This window comes from Gymnoscopelus microlampas, assembly GCF_963454915.1.
Source record: "Gymnoscopelus microlampas genome assembly, chromosome: 21".
Lineage (NCBI taxonomy): Eukaryota > Metazoa > Chordata > Actinopteri > Myctophiformes > Myctophidae > Gymnoscopelus > Gymnoscopelus microlampas.
In genome coordinates, this window is record NC_139958.1 from 21,116,107 (window position 1) to 21,136,695 (window position 20,589).

General features: G+C 40.1%; 1 protein-coding gene across 2 annotated transcripts in view; it reads right to left on the reverse strand.

Moving 5' to 3' along the window:
• The window catches only part of LOC311037088 (mediator of RNA polymerase II transcription subunit 13-like), a 162,412-nt gene that overhangs the window by 27,373 nt on the left and 114,450 nt on the right, over positions 1–20,589 (reverse strand). For both annotated transcript variants that reach the window (XM_084046167.1, XM_084046166.1), the window contains exons 19-26: positions 18,812–19,041; positions 18,020–18,218; positions 17,154–17,451; positions 15,921–16,176; positions 15,239–15,427; positions 14,254–14,483; positions 13,835–13,977; positions 12,792–12,950 (exon numbers count right to left, since the gene is read on the reverse strand). In XM_084046167.1, the coding sequence (XP_083902293.1) occupies positions 12,792–12,950; positions 13,835–13,977; positions 14,254–14,483; positions 15,239–15,427; positions 15,921–16,176; positions 17,154–17,451; positions 18,020–18,218; positions 18,812–19,041 (1,704 nt within the window). The remainder of the gene's footprint in view (positions 1–12,791; positions 12,951–13,834; positions 13,978–14,253; positions 14,484–15,238; positions 15,428–15,920; positions 16,177–17,153; positions 17,452–18,019; positions 18,219–18,811; positions 19,042–20,589) is intronic.

A 20,589-nucleotide genomic window follows, 5' to 3' on the forward strand; every position in this document is an offset into this window, starting at 1 on the left:
GAATTTTTGAACTGTGAATGGAGTTTCTAGGTGAAAGTGTTTTTTTGAGGTCCCAAATTCGTCCATCGACCTCCATTCTAAATCTCTGAACTTTTAAAGGAGTACAATTCTAAAACTATTAAACATTTCAAAGATTCCCTTTCAGGCAAACATGTCCACAGTAAGATGAACATTTTAAAGTTTGAATGGGGTTTCTATTCTATATATGACATTTTGAATCATTACAGTCAGTTCACCTTCTTTTGGGTCTTGAGTCGAACCAATTACTCCCGCGGAGACATCAAATTTCTCTTTTGGGCCTTGAGTCTTGGGACTCATGGCCCAAAAGAGAAATTTGATGTCTCCGCGGGAGTAATTGGTTCGACTCAAGACTCTTTTGGGTCTTGAGTCTTGGGAAAGAAAAAAAAGTGTGCCAGTTGGATTTGAACCAGGAATCTTCTGGTTGCAAGTCCTGTATCTAAACCACTGCACCACAGAGGTCCTTACATATTCTGTTGACTTGCATGGAATTTGTCTGAAAGATTATATAAAGGTAAAAGCCCCAGGTAAAAGTTAGAAAGATGTCCTTGCCAGATTTGAACTCAGGACCTTCAGTGTGTAAGGCCTGAATCTTAACCACTGCTCCATCATGGTACATACTTTCTATGGTGTCTTACACGCTGTTCAGTGAAAGATCAGATAAAGGTGCAAGAGTCAGGTATTTTTTGGAAACCTGTCCTGGTTGGATTTGAACCGGTAACCTTCTGGTTGCAGGTCCTGTATCTAAACCACTGCACCACAGAGGTTCTGACTTGTTCTGTTAACTTAGCCTTGAAAACTTTGTACCCTTTTCCCTTTAAATATCCATTGCCATTGACAATGCATTAGGCGCTTAAAGTTAAATATTTCAAAAACTACAAATCATTTCAAAGTAAAACATCTCAAGGATGCATGTCCACAGTAAGGGGGAATTTTTGAACTGTGAATGGAGTTTCTAGGTGAAAGTGTTTTTTTGAGGTCCCAAAACCTTCCATCCGCCTCCACTCTAAATCTCTGAACTTTTAAAGGAGTACAATTCTAAAACTATGCAACATTTCAAAGATTCCTTTTCAGGCAAACATGTCCAGAGTAAGATGAACATTTTAAAGTATGAATGAGGTTACTAGGCGTAAGTATGTAGTTGTAAGCCTGCCTTTAAATGTCCATTGCCGCATCGACAATGAATGGGGCGCTTAAAGTTAAATATCTCCAAAACTACAAATGATTTCAAAAGAAAAAATCTCAAGCATGCATGTCCACAGTAAGGTGGAATTTTTGAACTGTGAATGGAGTTTCTAGGTGAACGTGTTTTTTTGAGGTCCCTATAGCCTAACCCTAACCTTCCATCCGCCTCCATTCTAAATCTCTGAACTTTTAAAGGAGTACAATTCTAAAACTATGCAACATTTCAAAGATTCCTTTTCAGGCAAACATGTCCAGAGTAAGACGAACATTTTAAAGTATGAATGAGGTTACTAGGCGTAAGTATGTAGTTGTAAGCCTGCCTTTAAATGTCCATTGCCGCATCGACAATGAATGGGGCGCTTAAAGTTAAATATCTCCAAAACTACAAATGATTTCAAAAGAAAAAATCTCAAGCATGCCTGTCCACAGTAAGGTGGAATTTTTGAACTGTGAATGGAGTTTCTAGGTGAACGTGTTTTTTTGAGGTCCCTATAGCCTAACCCTAACCTTCCATCCGCCTCCATTCTAAATCTCTGAACTTTTAAAGGAGTACAATTCTAAAACTATGCAACATTTCAAAGATTCCTTTTCAGGCAAACATGTCCAGAGTAAGACGAACATTTTAAAGTATGAATGAGGTTACTAGGCGTAAGTATGTAGTTGTAAGCCTGCCTTTAAATGTCCACTGCCGCATCGACAATGAATGGGGCGCTTAAAGTTAAATATCTCCAAAACTACAAATGATTTCAAAAGAAAAAATCTCAAGCATGCATGTCCACAGTAAGGTGGAATTTTTGAACTGTGAATGGAGTTTCTAGGTGAACGTGTTTTTTTGAGGTCCCTATAGCCTAACCCTAACCTTCCATCCGCCTCCATTCTAAATCTCTGAACTTTTAAAGGAGTACAATTCTAAAACTATGCAACATTTGAAAGATTCCTTTTCAGGCAAACATGTCCAGAGTAAGACGAACATTTTAAAGTATGAATGAGGTTACTAGGCGTAAGTATGTAGTTGTAAGCCTGCCTTTAAATGTCCATTGCCGCATCGACAATGAATGGGGCGCTTAAAGTTAAATATCTCCAAAACTACAAATGATTTCAAAAGAAAAAATCTCAAGCATGCATGTCCACAGTAAGGTGGAATTTTTGAACTGTGAATGGAGTTTCTAGGTGAACGTGTTTTTTTGAGGTCCCTATACCCTAACCCTAACCTTCCATCCGCCTCCATTCTAAATCTCTGAACTTTTAAAGGAGTACAATTCTAAAACTATGCAACATTTCAAAGATTCCTTTTCAGGCAAACATGTCCAGAGTAAGACGAACATTTTAAAGTATGAATGAGGTTACTAGGCGTAAGTATGTAGTTGTAAGCCTGCCTTTAAATGTCCATTGCCGCATCGACAATGAATGGGGCGCTTAAAGTTAAATATCTCCAAAACTACAAATGATTTCAAAAGAAAAAATCTCAAGCATGCATGTCCACAGTAAGGTGGAATTTTTGAACTGTGAATGGAGTTTCTAGGTGAAAGTGTTTTTTTGAGGTCCCAAATTCGTCCATCGACCTCCATTCTAAATCTCTGAACTTTTAAAGGAGTACAATTCTAAAACTATTAAACATTTCAAAGATTCCCTTTCAGGCAAACATGTTCACAGTAAGATGAACATTTTAAAGTTTGAATGGGGTTTCTATTCTATATATGACATTTTGAATCATTACAGTCAGTTCACCTTCTTTTGGGTCTTGAGTCGAACCAATTACTCCCGCGGAGACATCAAATTTCTCTTTTGGGCCTTGAGTCTTGGGACTCATGGCCCAAAAGAGAAATTTTGATCATCTCAAGGATGCATGTCCACAGTAAGGGGGAATTTTTGAACTGTGAATGGAGTTTCTAGGTGAAAGTGTTTTTTTGAGGTCCCAAAACCTTCCATCCGCCTCCACTCTAAATCTCTGAACTTTTAAAGGAGTACAATTCTAAAACTATGCAACATTTCAAAGATTCCTTTTCAGGCAAACATGTCCAGAGTAAGATGAACATTTTAAAGTATGAATGAGGTTACTAGGCGTAAGTATGTAGTTGTAAGCCTGCCTTTAAATGTCCATTGCCGCATCGACAATGAATGGGGCGCTTAAAGTTAAATATCTCCAAAACTACAAATGATTTCAAAAGAAAAAATCTCAAGCATGCATGTCCACAGTAAGGTGGAATTTTTGAACTGTGAATGGAGTTTCTAGGTGAACGTGTTTTTTTGAGGTCCCTATAGCCTAACCCTAACCTTCCATCCGCCTCCATTCTAAATCTCTGAACTTTTAAAGGAGTACAATTCTAAAACTATGCAACATTTCAAAGATTCCTTTTCAGGCAAACATGTCCAGAGTAAGACGAACATTTTAAAGTATGAATGAGGTTACTAGGCGTAAGTATGTAGTTGTAAGCCTGCCTTTAAATGTCCATTGCCGCATCGACAATGAATGGGGCGCTTAAAGTTAAATATCTCCAAAACTACAAATGATTTCAAAAGAAAAAATCTCAAGCATGCCTGTCCACAGTAAGGTGGAATTTTTGAACTGTGAATGGAGTTTCTAGGTGAACGTGTTTTTTTGAGGTCCCTATAGCCTAACCCTAACCTTCCATCCGCCTCCATTCTAAATCTCTGAACTTTTAAAGGAGTACAATTCTAAAACTATGCAACATTTCAAAGATTCCTTTTCAGGCAAACATGTCCAGAGTAAGACGAACATTTTAAAGTATGAATGAGGTTACTAGGCGTAAGTATGTAGTTGTAAGCCTGCCTTTAAATGTCCACTGCCGCATCGACAATGAATGGGGCGCTTAAAGTTAAATATCTCCAAAACTACAAATGATTTCAAAAGAAAAAATCTCAAGCATGCATGTCCACAGTAAGGTGGAATTTTTGAACTGTGAATGGAGTTTCTAGGTGAACGTGTTTTTTTGAGGTCCCTATAGCCTAACCCTAACCTTCCATCCGCCTCCATTCTAAATCTCTGAACTTTTAAAGGAGTACAATTCTAAAACTATGCAACATTTGAAAGATTCCTTTTCAGGCAAACATGTCCAGAGTAAGACGAACATTTTAAAGTATGAATGAGGTTACTAGGCGTAAGTATGTAGTTGTAAGCCTGCCTTTAAATGTCCATTGCCGCATCGACAATGAATGGGGCGCTTAAAGTTAAATATCTCCAAAACTACAAATGATTTCAAAAGAAAAAATCTCAAGCATGCATGTCCACAGTAAGGTGGAATTTTTGAACTGTGAATGGAGTTTCTAGGTGAACGTGTTTTTTTGAGGTCCCTATACCCTAACCCTAACCTTCCATCCGCCTCCATTCTAAATCTCTGAACTTTTAAAGGAGTACAATTCTAAAACTATGCAACATTTCAAAGATTCCTTTTCAGGCAAACATGTCCAGAGTAAGACGAACATTTTAAAGTATGAATGAGGTTACTAGGCGTAAGTATGTAGTTGTAAGCCTGCCTTTAAATGTCCATTGCCGCATCGACAATGAATGGGGCGCTTAAAGTTAAATATCTCCAAAACTACAAATGATTTCAAAAGAAAAAATCTCAAGCATGCATGTCCACAGTAAGGTGGAATTTTTGAACTGTGAATGGAGTTTCTAGGTGAAAGTGTTTTTTTGAGGTCCCAAATTCGTCCATCGACCTCCATTCTAAATCTCTGAACTTTTAAAGGAGTACAATTCTAAAACTATTAAACATTTCAAAGATTCCCTTTCAGGCAAACATGTTCACAGTAAGATGAACATTTTAAAGTTTGAATGGGGTTTCTATTCTATATATGACATTTTGAATCATTACAGTCAGTTCACCTTCTTTTGGGTCTTGAGTCGAACCAATTACTCCCGCGGAGACATCAAATTTCTCTTTTGGGCCTTGAGTCTTGGGACTCATGGCCCAAAAGAGAAATTTGATGTCTCCGCGGGAGTAATTGGTTCGACTCAAGACTCTTTTGGGTCTTGAGTCTTGGGAAAGAAAAAAAAGTGTGCCAGTTGGATTTGAACCAGGAATCTTCTGGTTGCAAGTCCTGTATCTAAACCACTGCACCACAGAGGTCCTTACATGTTCTGTTGACTTGCGTGGAATTTGTCTGAAAGATTATATAAAGGTAAAAGCCCCAGGTAAAAGTTAGAAAGATGTCCTTGCGAGATTTGAACTCAGGACCTTCAGTGTGTAAGGCCTGAATCTTAACCACTGCTCCATCATGGTACATACTTTCTATGGTGTCTTACACGCTGTTCAGTGAAAGATCAGATAAAGGTGCAAGAATCAGGTATTTGTTGGAGACCTGTCCTGGTTGGATTTGAACCGGTAACCTTCTGGTTGCAGGTCCTGTATCTAAACCACTGCACCACAGAGGTTCTGACTTATTCTGTTAACTTAGCCTTGAAAACTTTGTACCCTTTTCCCTTTAAATATCCATTGCCATTGACAATGCATTAGGCGCTTAAAGTTAAATATTTCAAAAACTACAAATCATTTCAAAGTAAAACACCTCAAGGATGCATGTCCACAGAAGGGGGAATTTTTGAACTGTGAATGGAGTTTCTAGGTGAAAGTGTTTTTTTTAGGTCCCAAAACCTTCCATCCGCCAACATTCAAAAACTCTGAACTTTTAAAGGAGTACAATTCTAAAAATATGCAACATTTCAAAGATTCCTTTTCAGGCAAACATGTCCAGAGTAAGATGAACATTTTAAAGTATGAATGAGGTTACTAGGCGTAAGTATGTAGTTGTAAGCCTGCCTTTAAATGTCCATTGCCGCATCGACAATGAATGAAACCAGGTTTCCTGGTGGAACTTTTAAAGGAGTACAATTCTAAAACTATGCAACATTTCAAAGATTCCTTTTCAGGCAAACATGTCCAGAGTAAGATGAACATTTTAAAGTATGAATGAGGTTACTAGGCGTAAGTATGTACTTGGGGCAACGGATAAATTGACTGATATCCGTAGAATAACTTGTAGGAGTGTCCTGGTTCAAATCCAGTCACCACCTTAGTAACTGAAACCGAATCTGGCCAATTCGGTCTCTTCGGACAGACGCTCTACCAGTTTAGCTATGCTGTTGGCTGAGAGTTACAGGTTTCCTGGTGGAACTTTTAAAGGAGTACAATTCTAAAACTATGCAACATTTCAAAGATTCCTTTTCAGGCAAACATGTCCAGAGTAAGACGAACATTTTAAAGTATGAATGAGGTTACTAGGCGTAAGTATGTAGTTGTAAGCCTGCCTTTAAATGTCCATTGCCGCATCGACAATGAATGGGGCGCTTGAAGTTAAATATCTCCAAAACTACAAATGATTTCAAAATAAAAAATCTCAAGCATGCATGTCCACAGTAAGGTGGAATTTTTGAACTGTGAATGGAGTTTCTAGGTGAAAGTGTTTTTTTGAGGTCCCAAATTCGTCCATCGACCTCCATTCTAAATCTCTGAACTTTTAAAGGAGTACAATTCTAAAACTATTAAACATTTCAAAGATTCCCTTTCAGGCAAACATGTCCACAGTAAGATGAACATTTTAAAGTTTGAATGGGGTTTCTATTCTATATATGACATTTTGAATCATTACAGTCAGTTCACCTTCTTTTGGGTCTTGAGTCGAACCAATTACTCCCGCGGAGACATCAAATTTCTCTTTTGGGCCTTGAGTCTTGGGACTCATGGCCCAAAAGAGAAATTTGATGTCTCCGCAGGAGTAATTGGTTCGACTCAAGACTCTTTTGGGTCTTGAGTCTTGGGAAAGAAAAAAAAGTGTGCCAGTTGGATTTGAACCAGGAATCTTCTGGTTGCAAGTCCTGTATCTAAACCACTGCACCACAGAGGTCCTTACATGTTCTGTTGACTTGCATGGAATTTGTCTGAAAGATTATATAAAGGTAAAAGCCCCAGGTAAAAGTTAGAAAGATGTCCTTGCGAGATTTGAACTCAGGACCTTCAGTGTGTAAGGCCTGAATCTTAACCACTGCTCCATCATGGTACATACTTTCTATGGTGTCTTACACGCTGTTCAGTGAAAGATCAGATAAAGGTGCAAGAGTCAGGTATTTTTTGGAAACCTGTCCTGGTTGGATTTGAACCGGTAACCTTCTGGTTGCAGGTCCTGTATCTAAACCACTGCACCACAGAGGTTCTGACTTGTTCTGTTAACTTAGCCTTGAAAACTTTGTACCCTTTTCCCTTTAAATATCCATTGCCATTGACAATGCATTAGGCGCTTAAAGTTAAATATTTCAAAAACTACAAATCATTTCAAAGTAAAACATCTCAAGGATGCATGTCCACAGTAAGGGGGAATTTTTGAACTGTGAATGGAGTTTCTAGGTGAAAGTGTTTTTTTGAGGTCCGAAAACCTTCCATCCGCCTCCACTCTAAATCTCTGAACTTTTAAAGGAGTACAATTCTAAAACTATGCAACATTTCAAAGATTCCTTTTCAGGCAAACATGTCCAGAGTAAGATGAACATTGTAAAGTATGAATGAGGTTACTAGGCGTAAGTATGTAGTTGTAAGCCTGCCTTTAAATGTCCATTGCCGCATCGACAATGAATGGGGCGCTTAAAGTTAAATATCTCCAAAACTACAAATGATTTCAAAAGAAAAAATCTCAAGCATGCATGTCCACAGTAAGGTGGACTTTTTGAACTGTGAATGGAGTTTCTAGGTGAACGTGTTTTTTTGAGGTCCCTATACCCTAACCCTAACCTTCCATCCGCCTCCATTCTAAATCTCTGAACTTTTAAAGGAGTACACTTCTAAAACTATGCAACATTTCAAAGATTCCTTTTCAGGCAAACATGTCCAGAGTAAGATGAACATTTTAAAGTATGAATGAGGTTACTAGGCGTAAGTATGTAGTTGTAAGCCTGCCTTTAGGGTTAGGGTTAGGGTTAATTTTACCAAAACGAAAATTACCAATCAACTCTAAATTGCCTGAAACGTACTCCTAACAGGTTTTTGGGGGGACGATTTTGGCCTCCACAATTAGTGATTTTTTCGGATTTAACTTTCGTTTCGGTAGTGACAAACTTTCGTTTCGGTAGTGACACAATGGTGAAAAAATAAATGTACTAAGTCCAGAGCTCGATGAATGTTAGGGACCAAAAAAAGTCACTACAAAGTACTACCAATCAACTCTAAATTGCCTGAAACGTACTCCTAACAGGTTTTTGGGGGGACGATTTTGGCCTCCACACTTAGTGATTTTTTCGGATTTAACTTTCGTTTCGGTAAAATAAATTTTACCGAAACGAAAATTACCAATCAACTCTAAATTGCCTGAAACGTACTCCTAACAGGTTTTTTGGGGGACGATTTTGAACTCCACAATTAGTGATTTTTTCGGATTTAACTTTCGTTTCGGTAGTGACAAACTTTCGTTTCGGTAGTGACACAATGGTGAAAAAATAAATTTACTTAGTCCAGAGCTCGATGAATGTTAGGGACCAAAAAAAGTCACTACAATATACTACCAATCAACTCTAAATTGCCTGAAACGTACTCCTAACAGGTTTTTGGGGGGACGATTTTGGCCGCCACACTTAGTGATTTTTTCGGATTTAACTAACGAAAATTACCAATCAACTCTAAATTGCCTGAAACGTACTCCTAACAGGTTTTTGGGGGGACGATTTTGGCCTCCACACTTAGTGATTTTTTCGCATTTAACTTTTGTTTCGGTAAAATAAATTTTACCGAAACGAAAATTACCAATCAACTCTAAATTGCCTGAAACGTACTCCTAACAGGTTTTTGGGGGGACGATTTTGGCCTCCACACTTAGTGATTTTTTCGGATTTAACTTTCGTTTCGGTGAAATAAATTTTACCGAAACGAAAATTACCAATCAACTCTAAATTGCCTGAAACGTACTCCTAACAGGTTTTTGGGGGGACGATTTTGGCCTCCAAAATTAGTGATTTTTTCGGATTTAACTTTCGTTTCGGTAGTGACAAACTTTCGTTTCGGTAGTGACACAATGGTGAAAAAATAAATTTACTAAGTCCAGAGCTCGATGAATGTTAGGGACCAAAAAAAGTCACTACAAAGTACTACCAATCAACTCTAAATTGCCTGAAACGTACTCCTAACAGGTTTTTGGGGGGACGATTTTGGCCTCCACAATTAGTGATTTTTTCGCATTTAACCTTCGTTTCGGTAAAATAAATTTTACCGAAACGAAAATTACCAATCAACTCTAAATTGCCTGAAACGTACTCCTAACAGGTTTTTGGGGGGACGATTTTGGCCTCCACACTTAGTGATTTTTTCGGATTTAACTTTAGTTTCGGTAAAATAAATTTTACCGAAACGAAAATTACCAATCAACTCTATAATTTGCCTGAAACGTACTCCTAATAGGTTTTTGGGGGGACGATTTTGGCCTCCACACTTAGTGATTTTTTCGGATTTAACTTTCGTTTCGGTAAAATAAATTTACCAATCAACTCTAAATTGCCTGAAACGTACTCCTAACAGGTTTTTGGGGGGACGATTTTGGCCTCCACAATTAGTGATTTTTTCGGATTTAACTTTCGTTTCGGTAGTGACAAACTTTCGTTTCGGTAGTGACACAATGGTGAAAAAATAAATTTACTAAGTCCAGAGCTCGATGAATGTTAGGGACCAAAAAAAGTCACTACAAAGTACTACCAATCAACTCTAAATTGCCTGAAACGTACTCCTAACAGGTTTTTGGGGGGACGATTTTGGCCTCCACACTTAGTGATTTTTTCGGATTTAACTTTCGTTTCGGTAAAATAAATTTTACCGAAACGAAAATTACCAATCAACTCTAAATTGCCTGAAACGTACTCCTAACAGGTTTTTGGGGGGACGATTTTGGCCTCCAAAATTAGTGATTTTTTCGGATTTAACTTTCGTTTCGGTAGTGACAAACTTTCGTTTCGGTAGTGACACAATGGTGAAAAAATAAAGTCCAGAGCTCGATGAATGTTAGGGACCAAAAAAAGTCACTACAAAGTACTACCAATCAACTCTAAATTGCCTGAAACGTACTCCTAACAGGTTTTTGGGGGGACGATTTTGGCCTCCACACTTTGTGATTTTTTCGGATTTAACTTTCGTTTCCGTAAAATAAATTTTACCGAAACGAAAATTACCAATCAACTCTAAATTGCCTGAAACGTACTCCTAACAGGTTTTTGGGGGGCCAATTTTGGCCTCCACACTTAGTGATTTTTTCGCATTTAACCTTCGTTTCGGTAAAATAAATTTTACCGAAACGAAAATTACCAATCAACTCTAAATTGCCTGAAACGTACTCCTAACAGGTTTTTGGGGGGACGATTTTGGCCTCCACACTTAGTGATTTTTTCCAATCAACTCTATAATTTGCCTGAAACGTACTCCTAATAGGTTTTTGGGGGGACGATTTTGGCCTCCACACTTAGTGATTTTTTCGGATTTAACTTTCGTTTCGGTAAAATAAATTTACCAATCAACTCTAAATTGCCTGAAACGTACTCCTAACAGGTTTTTGGGGGGACGATTTTGGCGTCCACACTTAGTGATTTTTTCGGATTTAACTTTCGTTTCGGTAAAATAAATTTTACCGAAACGAAAATTACCAATCAACTCTAAATTGCCTGAAACGTACTCCTAACAGGTTTTTTGGGGAACGATTTTGGCCTCCACACTTAGTGATTTTTTCGGATTTAACTTTCGTTTCGGTAAAATAAATTTTACCGAAACAAAACATTTTCCTGATTTTTTTGGGTAGGCTAGAAAATTGGAAAAATGGCAAAGACATTCTTTGATTTTTATTCTGGGATGAAAGATTTGGAAAAAAAAACTATTTTGAGCTTTTCTCAGTGTCAGTCCCAAATCAAAAGAAGCCAAAATACTAAGCCGAATATCAGAGGGTTAGGGTTAAGGGGAAAAAAAAAAACACTTACACCTAGAAACTCCATTCACCGTTCAACAATTCAACCTTACTGTGGACATGCATGCTTGAGATTTTTTTTTTTAAATCATTTATAGTTTGGGAGATATTTAACTTTAAGCGCCCCATGCATTGTCGCTGCGGCAATGGATATTTAAAGGGAAACGAGTACAGGCTACTAATCCTACATACTTACTGCTAGTAACCCCATTCATACTTTAAAATGTTCATCTTACTGTGGACATGTTTGCCTGAAAATGAACTCTGGTATGGCTGGTTTGCGAACAGGGCGAACAGGGCCATCTGGTGGATAAACACTGAAGGCACTGAAAACACCAAAAACACATAGAACACCAAAAACACATAGAACACCAAAAACACATCAGAGCCCTTGTGGCACATGGAGGACCTCAGTGGCTCTGAATGAGTTCGAGTGTCCTTCTGTAAAACCTAAGCTGGGCATCAGGAAACAGACACAGTCTCCCCATACGTTCATGGCATGGGACTTGAACCTGCGAACTGTCTATAGGCAACCGATCAAGATACACCGAACCCTACCACTGCGCCAACGCACCTTTGGGCCCTCAGTAGGTGTCTCTTCGTGCTTTTGACTTGCTTTTTTGTATTTCGGCCTTGAAAATTTCAAAGTACTACAACTTTGAAGTATGGGACAACTGCGTTCATGTTTTGAGGCATTTTGTTCAAAACTGACCAATCCTGCAAACTTTGGAAGCCACTGTAAGCCAAATAGGATGGAATATGAAATATCGGACAGATCCATCAGAATCACATGACTATGGAGATACTGTGTACCAATTTGCGTGTTTTTGGACAGAATCTGAAGGAATAATCTCCAAAAATGAATTTTACATAAGTCGGCCTTCTGGTGGCGCTGTAAAAAGCAGATGTGAAAAATGCAGTGCATACGTTTTTCCTTGGTCTCTAGGGAGTGTGCGTGCAAAGTTTCACGCAGATCGTAAAGTTATAGTTAAAAATGCAAATCGGCCTGTTATAGCGCCACCATGAGGCTGATTTGAACATTTTCAAGTGGCATTTCTTCTTCGGCCTAGTGGGAATGTGCGTGTGCAATTTTATGGAAATGGCAAGCGGTGTTCATGATTTGAGGCAGTTTGTTCAAAACGGACCAATCCTGCAAACTTTGAAAGCCAACCTTAGCCAATGAGGATGGAATATGGGAAATCGGACAGATCCGGGTTGATCACATGACTATAGAGATACTGTGTACCGATTTGCATGACGTTTGGTTTAAAGCTGTAGGTGTAATGGGAAAAAATGGGTTTTGCACAAATCAGCCTCCTGGTGGCGCTATGACAGGCCCGTGTGAAAAATGTGGGGCAGAGGTTCTGAATTGGCATCCAGGGAGTGGGTGTGCACAGTTTCGCAGCGACCGGTCCAACGGTAGCTGATAACACACGGACAGGACACACGGACACACGGACGGACGGACAGACAGGGGGAAAAACATACTCTCTCGCCATGCCTTTCGGCCTGGCGGAGACAACAAAGTATAACATTTGGCTTAGACGTGTTCTATAGCTCCAGTACCTTTGCGTGTACATGTATGCTATGAATATGAAATTATGAAAATCTATTAACATGATCATCATCATCAGTAGTGTACTGACCAGGCATGACCACGAAGGAGCCCTGCGGCTCCATGGCCACCAGGCAGGCACTGAGGATGGAGGGTGAGTCCGCAGACGAGATCCCACACATACGACACGTGTCCCTCAGCTGACGACTGATGGACAGGAGTGAATGCTCCCCAAGGAGGGAGCTCCAGTCTGGTAGAGAGACAGAGAGAGAGAGAGAGAGAGAGAGAGAGAGAGAGAGAGAGAGAGAGAGAGAGAGAGAGAGAGAGAGAGAGAGAGAGGCAAAAGTTTAATATTTTGTTGGAGTGTGTGTGTGTGTGTGTGTGTGTGTGTGTGTGTGTGTGTGTGTGTGTGTGTGTGTGTGTGTGTGTGTGTGTGTGTGTGTGTGTGTGTGTGTGTGTGTGTGTGTGTGTGTGTGTGTGTGTTTTCCAGGAGGGAGATGAGTCAGACTGAAGGAGGCAGAGAGAAAGATAGACAAGGTCAGATCAATGCAGTGAAACTGTACTGTCTATCCTAAATCTAACGTTGAAACGCTGAAAATAGGAAGAAAAGTAAGTATAGTGAGCAACACTAGGCTGTGCATTAAGAAATGTCACGTTTGTCTTTCTCTTTGTGAAGAATTCTTCCAAATTTATACTTTCTCACCGGTCACACCGAAAACATATTTGCTTGACCACAAATGGTAAGAATGTCATTTAGATAGCCTGTTGTTTAGACATGTTGCTAGATTGGGCGTTTACCTGGTATCCTACAGTAGTTACTTTGTAGCACTACATTGTTTTCTTTGCCCTCTGTTTACTTGAGCATTTACCCTATGGTTTGTTGACTAGGGTTCATGCCGTTTACTCTGATCTTACAACTTGTAAGTCGCTCTGGATTAGAGCGTCTGATAAATGCCTGTAGTTGTAAATGTAACTTTGTAGACAGAGTAAAAAACATTATACAATTTCAATGAAGATCAAGGTTATTCAGACACAGTCTTATAAATGATGGCCCATCAAGGAAACATAAGTCTTATTAACAATTTTATTACCTACTTTATGAAGCACAATGCTGGTTTTCAACTGACACCTCACCTTTCAATTCACCATGTCCCAATCTTCCCAGTCGACCAATTACAATCCTCCACGGCAGCGATGTCATTTGGATGATCCCCACACACCATTCCCATAACTTCTGTAGGCCCATCTTCCTGGCTGACACCTTGGGCCGCCGTGCTCTGATGACAAGTGCAAAGAAACATTAAAATAATACATCATTAATGCAAATTTTAAAGAAGGAACCTTGTCCCAATCAAATACACCCAGGTTGTGACAAGGAACAGGAATGAATCATAGATGTCAAGTATTTTTCACATCATTTTTGGATAATAAAAAAAGAAAATAAATTCATATTCCAAGACTTAACTGTTCAAGAGGAGAGCAGTGCACAAAAATAAAAACAACATGTCACAGACCATTATTATGATTCAGCATTGATGAGCACTGCTAAGTACCTGTTGGGTACATCAATGTTGATGACACTGGTCTCCAAGAGTTCCCCCTGCTGGTCAGTGCAGGATACCAGGATCCAGCGCTGGTCCAGAGACAGACAGTAGCCTACAAACAACACGTTGTACTTGGGTGGAATATCTGCCCACACCTCTCCTGGTTCTGGCTGCTTTAAGTTGGGACGAGTGGGACCCAGGATGAACGGCGGACAATACAGCTGCAGGGGACTGGGATGCTGAAAGGAAAGGAGAGAGATAATAAGTAAGCATGTGTTTTCTTTGTTTTTAAAGCTGCAATCCATATTTTTCATTGTCTATCCGTGATTCAAACTTGGGTCTCCCGCATAGGAGACTAAATTTCTACTACACTGCCAAAGGGAAGTCCCTGCTTGTCCAGGAGTGATACTGCGCCTATGAGTTTGAGGTAGTACTACTTGTCCACCAGTAGGTGTCCTACACAAAACCAGGGTCTACATTTCTGGGTGCATTTCGCCTTTCCGACATGTCGCCGTTCCAACGTTAACGAACCCTATACCTAACCCTAACCCTAACCCTAACCGCACGCGGAAGCCACTAGTCGGAGTGGCGAGATGTCGGAATGGAAGGAGCACCCCTACATTTCTCAATGGAAGAGTAGGGAGACCTCTGCCTGCTCTTTATATTCCAAGGCAACGTCGCTTTTCCATGGGCAAAGAGGGAGAGACCATAAGATTGTGCAGTCTTCTGTTTAAGGCATTGGCAGCTGGCACGGTGATTGGTTTTATTAATGTAACGCCCAAACCACACCTATGCATAATGTAACAGGTAGCGCAGGTGTTTTAGGGATAAGGCTGGTGTCGGAAGATAGCAACTTGGCCATGCTAAATCCCCAAATAGTGGGTAAGGCGACTTGACTTAGGCACAAAATAGGGTCCAAACTCTCTAAACTAAGATTATTTATTCCTGGTTTGGTTTAGTATATTCAGCCAAACATTAATTTACTGGCGCCTACCTCTGGACCCTTAAGCACCGAGCTAACAGTGGACACAGGCCCAAAGCCTGTCTGAGACTTGATGTTTGTCTTTGTGGACAGAAGGCGTCTGCACTGGGAATAGCAGGAGAAGGCCAGGGATCGCAGGTGCTGCAGGTACAGATGACTCTCTCCACTGGCCGGATGGAGCAGGTAGTGACACGGTACCACCTGGCGAAGGTAAGGAGGAAAGAATGGATTTGAATAATACATGTTTATCATTTTAAGACAGTAGGTGATGAAAGATGACAACACTACAACAGTCAGTCCAAATCAAGCATAGGTCATTTAAGTTATAGTACTAGTATAAATCCCAATATGTACCATTTCATATTTTCCTTTTGAACATACTCAGTCAAATCAAATGCTCAATGACTCAGTCATCGTCAATCACATGAAACGTTATATATTAGATATTGAACTCAATAACTGATAAGTAAATTATTGATTAACATGTTACTATGCATACGTTTTGAGCTATTAATCGTGGTCATCTGCCAATGGTCATCAACTTTTTTTTAAAGAAAATAATATTGGCTTTCATGATTTGTAAATTATGTATTGCCAGGAAATATTCAAAGTTTAGTCAGAGCACTTTAGAAGGTAAAACACAAATTATTTTAAGAGGAGTTGCTTTAAATGTGGTGCATAAAACTCTTCTCACCTGCAGGACAAGGGCTGGTCTCATGCTCTCAGGCAGTGTCTGCAGCATTTCTGTATAGCATCGCAGCAGCCCTAAGAGCCAAATGCTTCCCGTCTCCACCTCCTCCCCGTCATCTTCCTCTCCTCCTCCATCTGCTCCGTCAGAGCAGAGGAACGGGTCTACTATATAAATAACGATGGCTGGTATAAGAGTATGGCTGTCCACTGAGTCAGCCAGCGTGGGGATGCCAATTCCAATTCTAGCTTGCTCTGCCAGGCTGCATAGGAGGTAATAAGATAACACAAATCAATCATTAACATGACACAAGGGATGTGTGTACAGTACATAATAGTAATAGTAGTAGTAATAATAATGATAATAATAATTGTAATAATGATAATAACATTCCTTTGTAATTGGGGTATTTTGTCACTGTACATTTGCAAATACATTAAAAGTGTCCTCTGCATTTACCCATCCTAACTATTAGAAGAAGTTTACATGACTTATGTATCATACTGTATTTATGGCTGGTTGAAGAGTGAAAGGCCCACACAGCATTATACTCTAACATCAGGGCATTCCTTTCAACAGCGTGTATGATATTCCCTCTAACAAATAATGCAAACCATGCCCCCATTGTGATTTGAGAGGGCTAGCTACTAGGGCAAGCACGAATAGTGATGTTTAGCATTCGACTTATTCGACCTGTAAGTATTCGAATATTCGATTCATCCATTTGATTATTAAAAAAATAATAATACATTTTGACTCGACTCAAGGAATGCGAGTCGACGTCAGGCTCCTTGCCCGACGCGTCGACTTTTAGGGGACAGCCCTAGGCACAACCTCACATACAGTATGAAATGATTTGACAACAATCAACCATGAAACTACCAACACCAGAGCTCACAGCTGCGTGTCTGCTGTAGAAAAGCCACTTTTTTTGTCTTCTTTTTCTTCGAATAATCGACTTTGATGTACAGTACAGTGGTCGAATAGTGGTTTGATAGTCGAATATTCGATTATTCTGTTAATGCCCTATTAGCTACTGTAGCTAGCTACTGTACAAAATAATGTGAACCGACTGGCTGCAAGCACGCGCACATCACTTCTACCCAGGTAAAGAACAGTGTAGCCAATATAAACAAATGGTGCGTGGTTCTGCACAACTTGTCAGAGGGAATAGCATACATGTGTATCAACATGTTAGCATAGCAATAGACAAATGTTCCTCGAGTTGATGGAACTTACAATTCAAGGTGTTCTGCTGATGCGCTGGTTGGCGAAGTGGAACTAGGAGGCCCTTTAGACTCATTGGTCCCTCCTTGGGCGGTGTCTCCCGGCTGCCCCGAGGCAGCTCCAGTTGGGGTTGGAGTGTTTCCTGAGCTGTGGGCCCCCGGAGCCACCTCTCCATCAGGGCCCCCGAGGCTAGGGGCCTGGGGCTGGCCAGAAGACGCAGGCTGGGTTGGCGACGTGGAGGCTGGCGGAGGCTGTGGCTTGGGGGGCACCAATAGACTGCTGTCCAGAGGCAGGGCTGACAACTGGGGAGCTGCGATCATAAAACATAAAAGAACAACGAGGAGAATACATGAATACACTGTTCTTCTATTTATAGGACAGAATAAACATGCAGGATAATAGAATAGTATAAACTTACCCTAGCACTGTATTGTGCAGATCATTCAAATGTATCATCATTTTTAACCCATTTAGACCGGGAAAGTATCTGTGTCGTTTTAGATTTCTTTGGCTATTCAAAAATAGCAGAGATACAAGCTCTCTACAAGCTCATAGCGCGGCACAGAGTGCCACGCTATGAGCTTGTAGATCTGCTATTTTTTCAAAAATCGTGGGAATTTGTGCAAATCTTTGAATATATACTTTTTAAAGCAGTCCCTGGAACAAAATATTTTACAAATGTTCGCTTTAAAAATATATATATTCAAAGATGTCCACAAATTTGCATTTTTCTTCAAAAATGGCAGATCTACAAGCTTGTATATCTGCTATTTTTGAATGGCCAAAGAAATCTTAAAATGACACAGATGCGTTCCCGGATTGAATGGGTTAAACTCATTTCCATAACCCAGATTCCAGGTAATGCGAATGTCTCTCACCTAGCTGCTGCCTACAGGTGTAAGCATAGAGTTTGAGTTTGTTGAGGTTGTCTGTGTGCTGCTGTCCAGCCCAGGGCCCAGTGAACCACTGGTCCACATGCTGCTCCTCTAGTGTGTCTGCTTCCACCACCTCCCCCACATGGACCAGCCCGTCTCTGGACACCTTAGCCAGAGGACGGTGCTTCCCCAGACGACACGTCTACAAGTGGCAAAAAACACAAGCCAGAGTTCATGGATTTCTTCTGTAACAACTGGGACATTTGAGTCATCGGGAAGATGTATTTGCAATTTTGGTGTAATAAAAAAAAAAGTTAACCACTTAAACGCCAGCATCAGTATTGTGTGGGGAAAGCTAAGAAAAATGGCAGATCGACAAGCTCAGAACGCAACGCGTTGTGAGCTTGTCGATCGGCTATTTTCAGCAAAAGCGTTTCCCAAAATAACAGAAAAAAAAGACAACAGTGTTGAGCCCTGAGGGACTCCGGTTACCCATATGGGGTTTAAGTGGTTAAATCACTGTTTCTCAACACTGGGTCTGGGGACCACCAGGGGTCCTAATGGACCCCTGGTGTCTATAACTCTGAGAGCGTACAAACAGAATCCAAATTTGGTTCCATTGGTACACTCTCAGAGTTGAATAAACACTGAGGATTTTACCATGTAGATTGGAATCCCCAGAGATTTAAGAATTGGTATCAAATGGGGGTCCATGGCCTAATGCATATCCAAAGTAGGTGTCCTTGAAATGAAAAAGTTTTGAGGATCACTGGAATAAATGAAGCATAATAATACCTCATAGACGGCGCTGAGCTCCTGGAAGAAGGCCTTGGCCCCAGCCAGCAGAGAGGGGCAGTTGGGACAGAGCACCAGGTAGGCCACGTCTCTCTGGCCGCCATAGGGCTCCAGCAGTAGCTTCTCCCAGAAGGGCAACGCGAAGGGGGACAGAGCCATGAAGTCACGCTCACGGTCATAACCCAGCAACAGTGGAGGGATAGGAAGGGGCTCGGGAGACTCCTCCGAACCTTGAAGAAAGAGAGAGGTGAGAAATAGGACATGGTTAGTGGGCCGCAGTCTAATAAGATGGGCCACTTTAACCCATTAAGACCGGGAACGTATCTGTGTCATTTTCAGATTTCTTTGGCAATTCAAAAAATAGCAGATATACAAGCTCATAGAGTGCCGAGCTATGAGCTTGTAGATCTGCATTTTTTGCAAATCTTTGAATACATATTTTTTAAAGCGAACATTTGTAACTCAAATCTTTGCTTCTGGGGGTCCCTGGAACAAAATATTTTACAAATGTTCGCTTTAAAAAATATATAATCAAAGATTTGCACACATTTTCAGGATTTTTCAAAAATAGCAGATCTACAATCTAATATAGCTGCAATTTTTTAATAGCCAAAGAAATCTTAAAATGACACAGATGCGTTCCCGGTCTTAATGGATTAATATCAAGCCACCAGTGTCACTTGTATAGTGGATCAAAAATATATTTTTTACATGCATAGTGCTGCTTTAATATCAAGCTCCAGTGTCTATATCTATATCTAAGAATAGTTCATATTTTAAGCTAACATGGTCAGTTCAAGTGCAGATAGCCAGGCAGACTCCAAGTCTTCAATTTTATATATTTTTGATATCTTATTTTTAACTAGAAAATAGTGTTCCTAATGAAACAATGTGGGCTCACTTTAAAGCCAAAAAATAATAGTTATAATAATGCAGCTTTAAATGCCGAAGTAATTAAACTTTACTAACTGAAGGTTAACATACAAAAGAACGCTTCAAGAATTTTAGAAGACATCTGCTGAGTGATGGTGTAGTGGTATAATGAATAGACTCTCAGCACAGACATTCCATGTTCAATTCCCAGTCCTCCTATAGTTCAATGCTGGACTATTTCAACTTTCCTAACTGAGGGCTAACGTACAAAAGAACGCTTCAACAGTACTAAGAGACATTTGCAGAAAGATATTAAAGGCCCAAACTTTGGCAGGCCTCTAGTCCTACATACTTACTTGCATTAGTATGAACCATGGTGGAGCAGTGGTTAAGATACGGGCCTTACATGCAGAAGGTCCTGAGTTCCAATCCCGCAGGAGCATCTTTCCAACTTTTACCTGGCGCTTTTACCTTTATCTAATCTTTCACTGAATAGCAGGCAAGTGAACATGATAAGTAAGAACCACTGTGTCAATCTCAAGCATACATGTCCACAGTAACCCTGGAACAGCGCCCTCTACTGGCCCTCTACTGGCAGTGACGTCAGACTTCGGTGCTCTATATCCATTGCCATTGACAATGCATTGGGCGCTTAAAGTTAAATATCTCAAAAGCTATAAAACATTTCAAAGTAAAAAGTTCAAGCATTTGTGTCCACAGTAAGATGAATTATAAAAAGTGTGAATGGAGTTTCTAGGTGAAAGCGTTGTTTGAGGTGCCAAAACTTTTAGGAGTACATTTCTAAACCTATGAAACATTTCAAAGATTCATTTTCAGGCAAACATGTCCACAGTAAGATGCTCATTTTAAAGTATGAATGGGGTTACTAGGTGTAAGTATGTAGG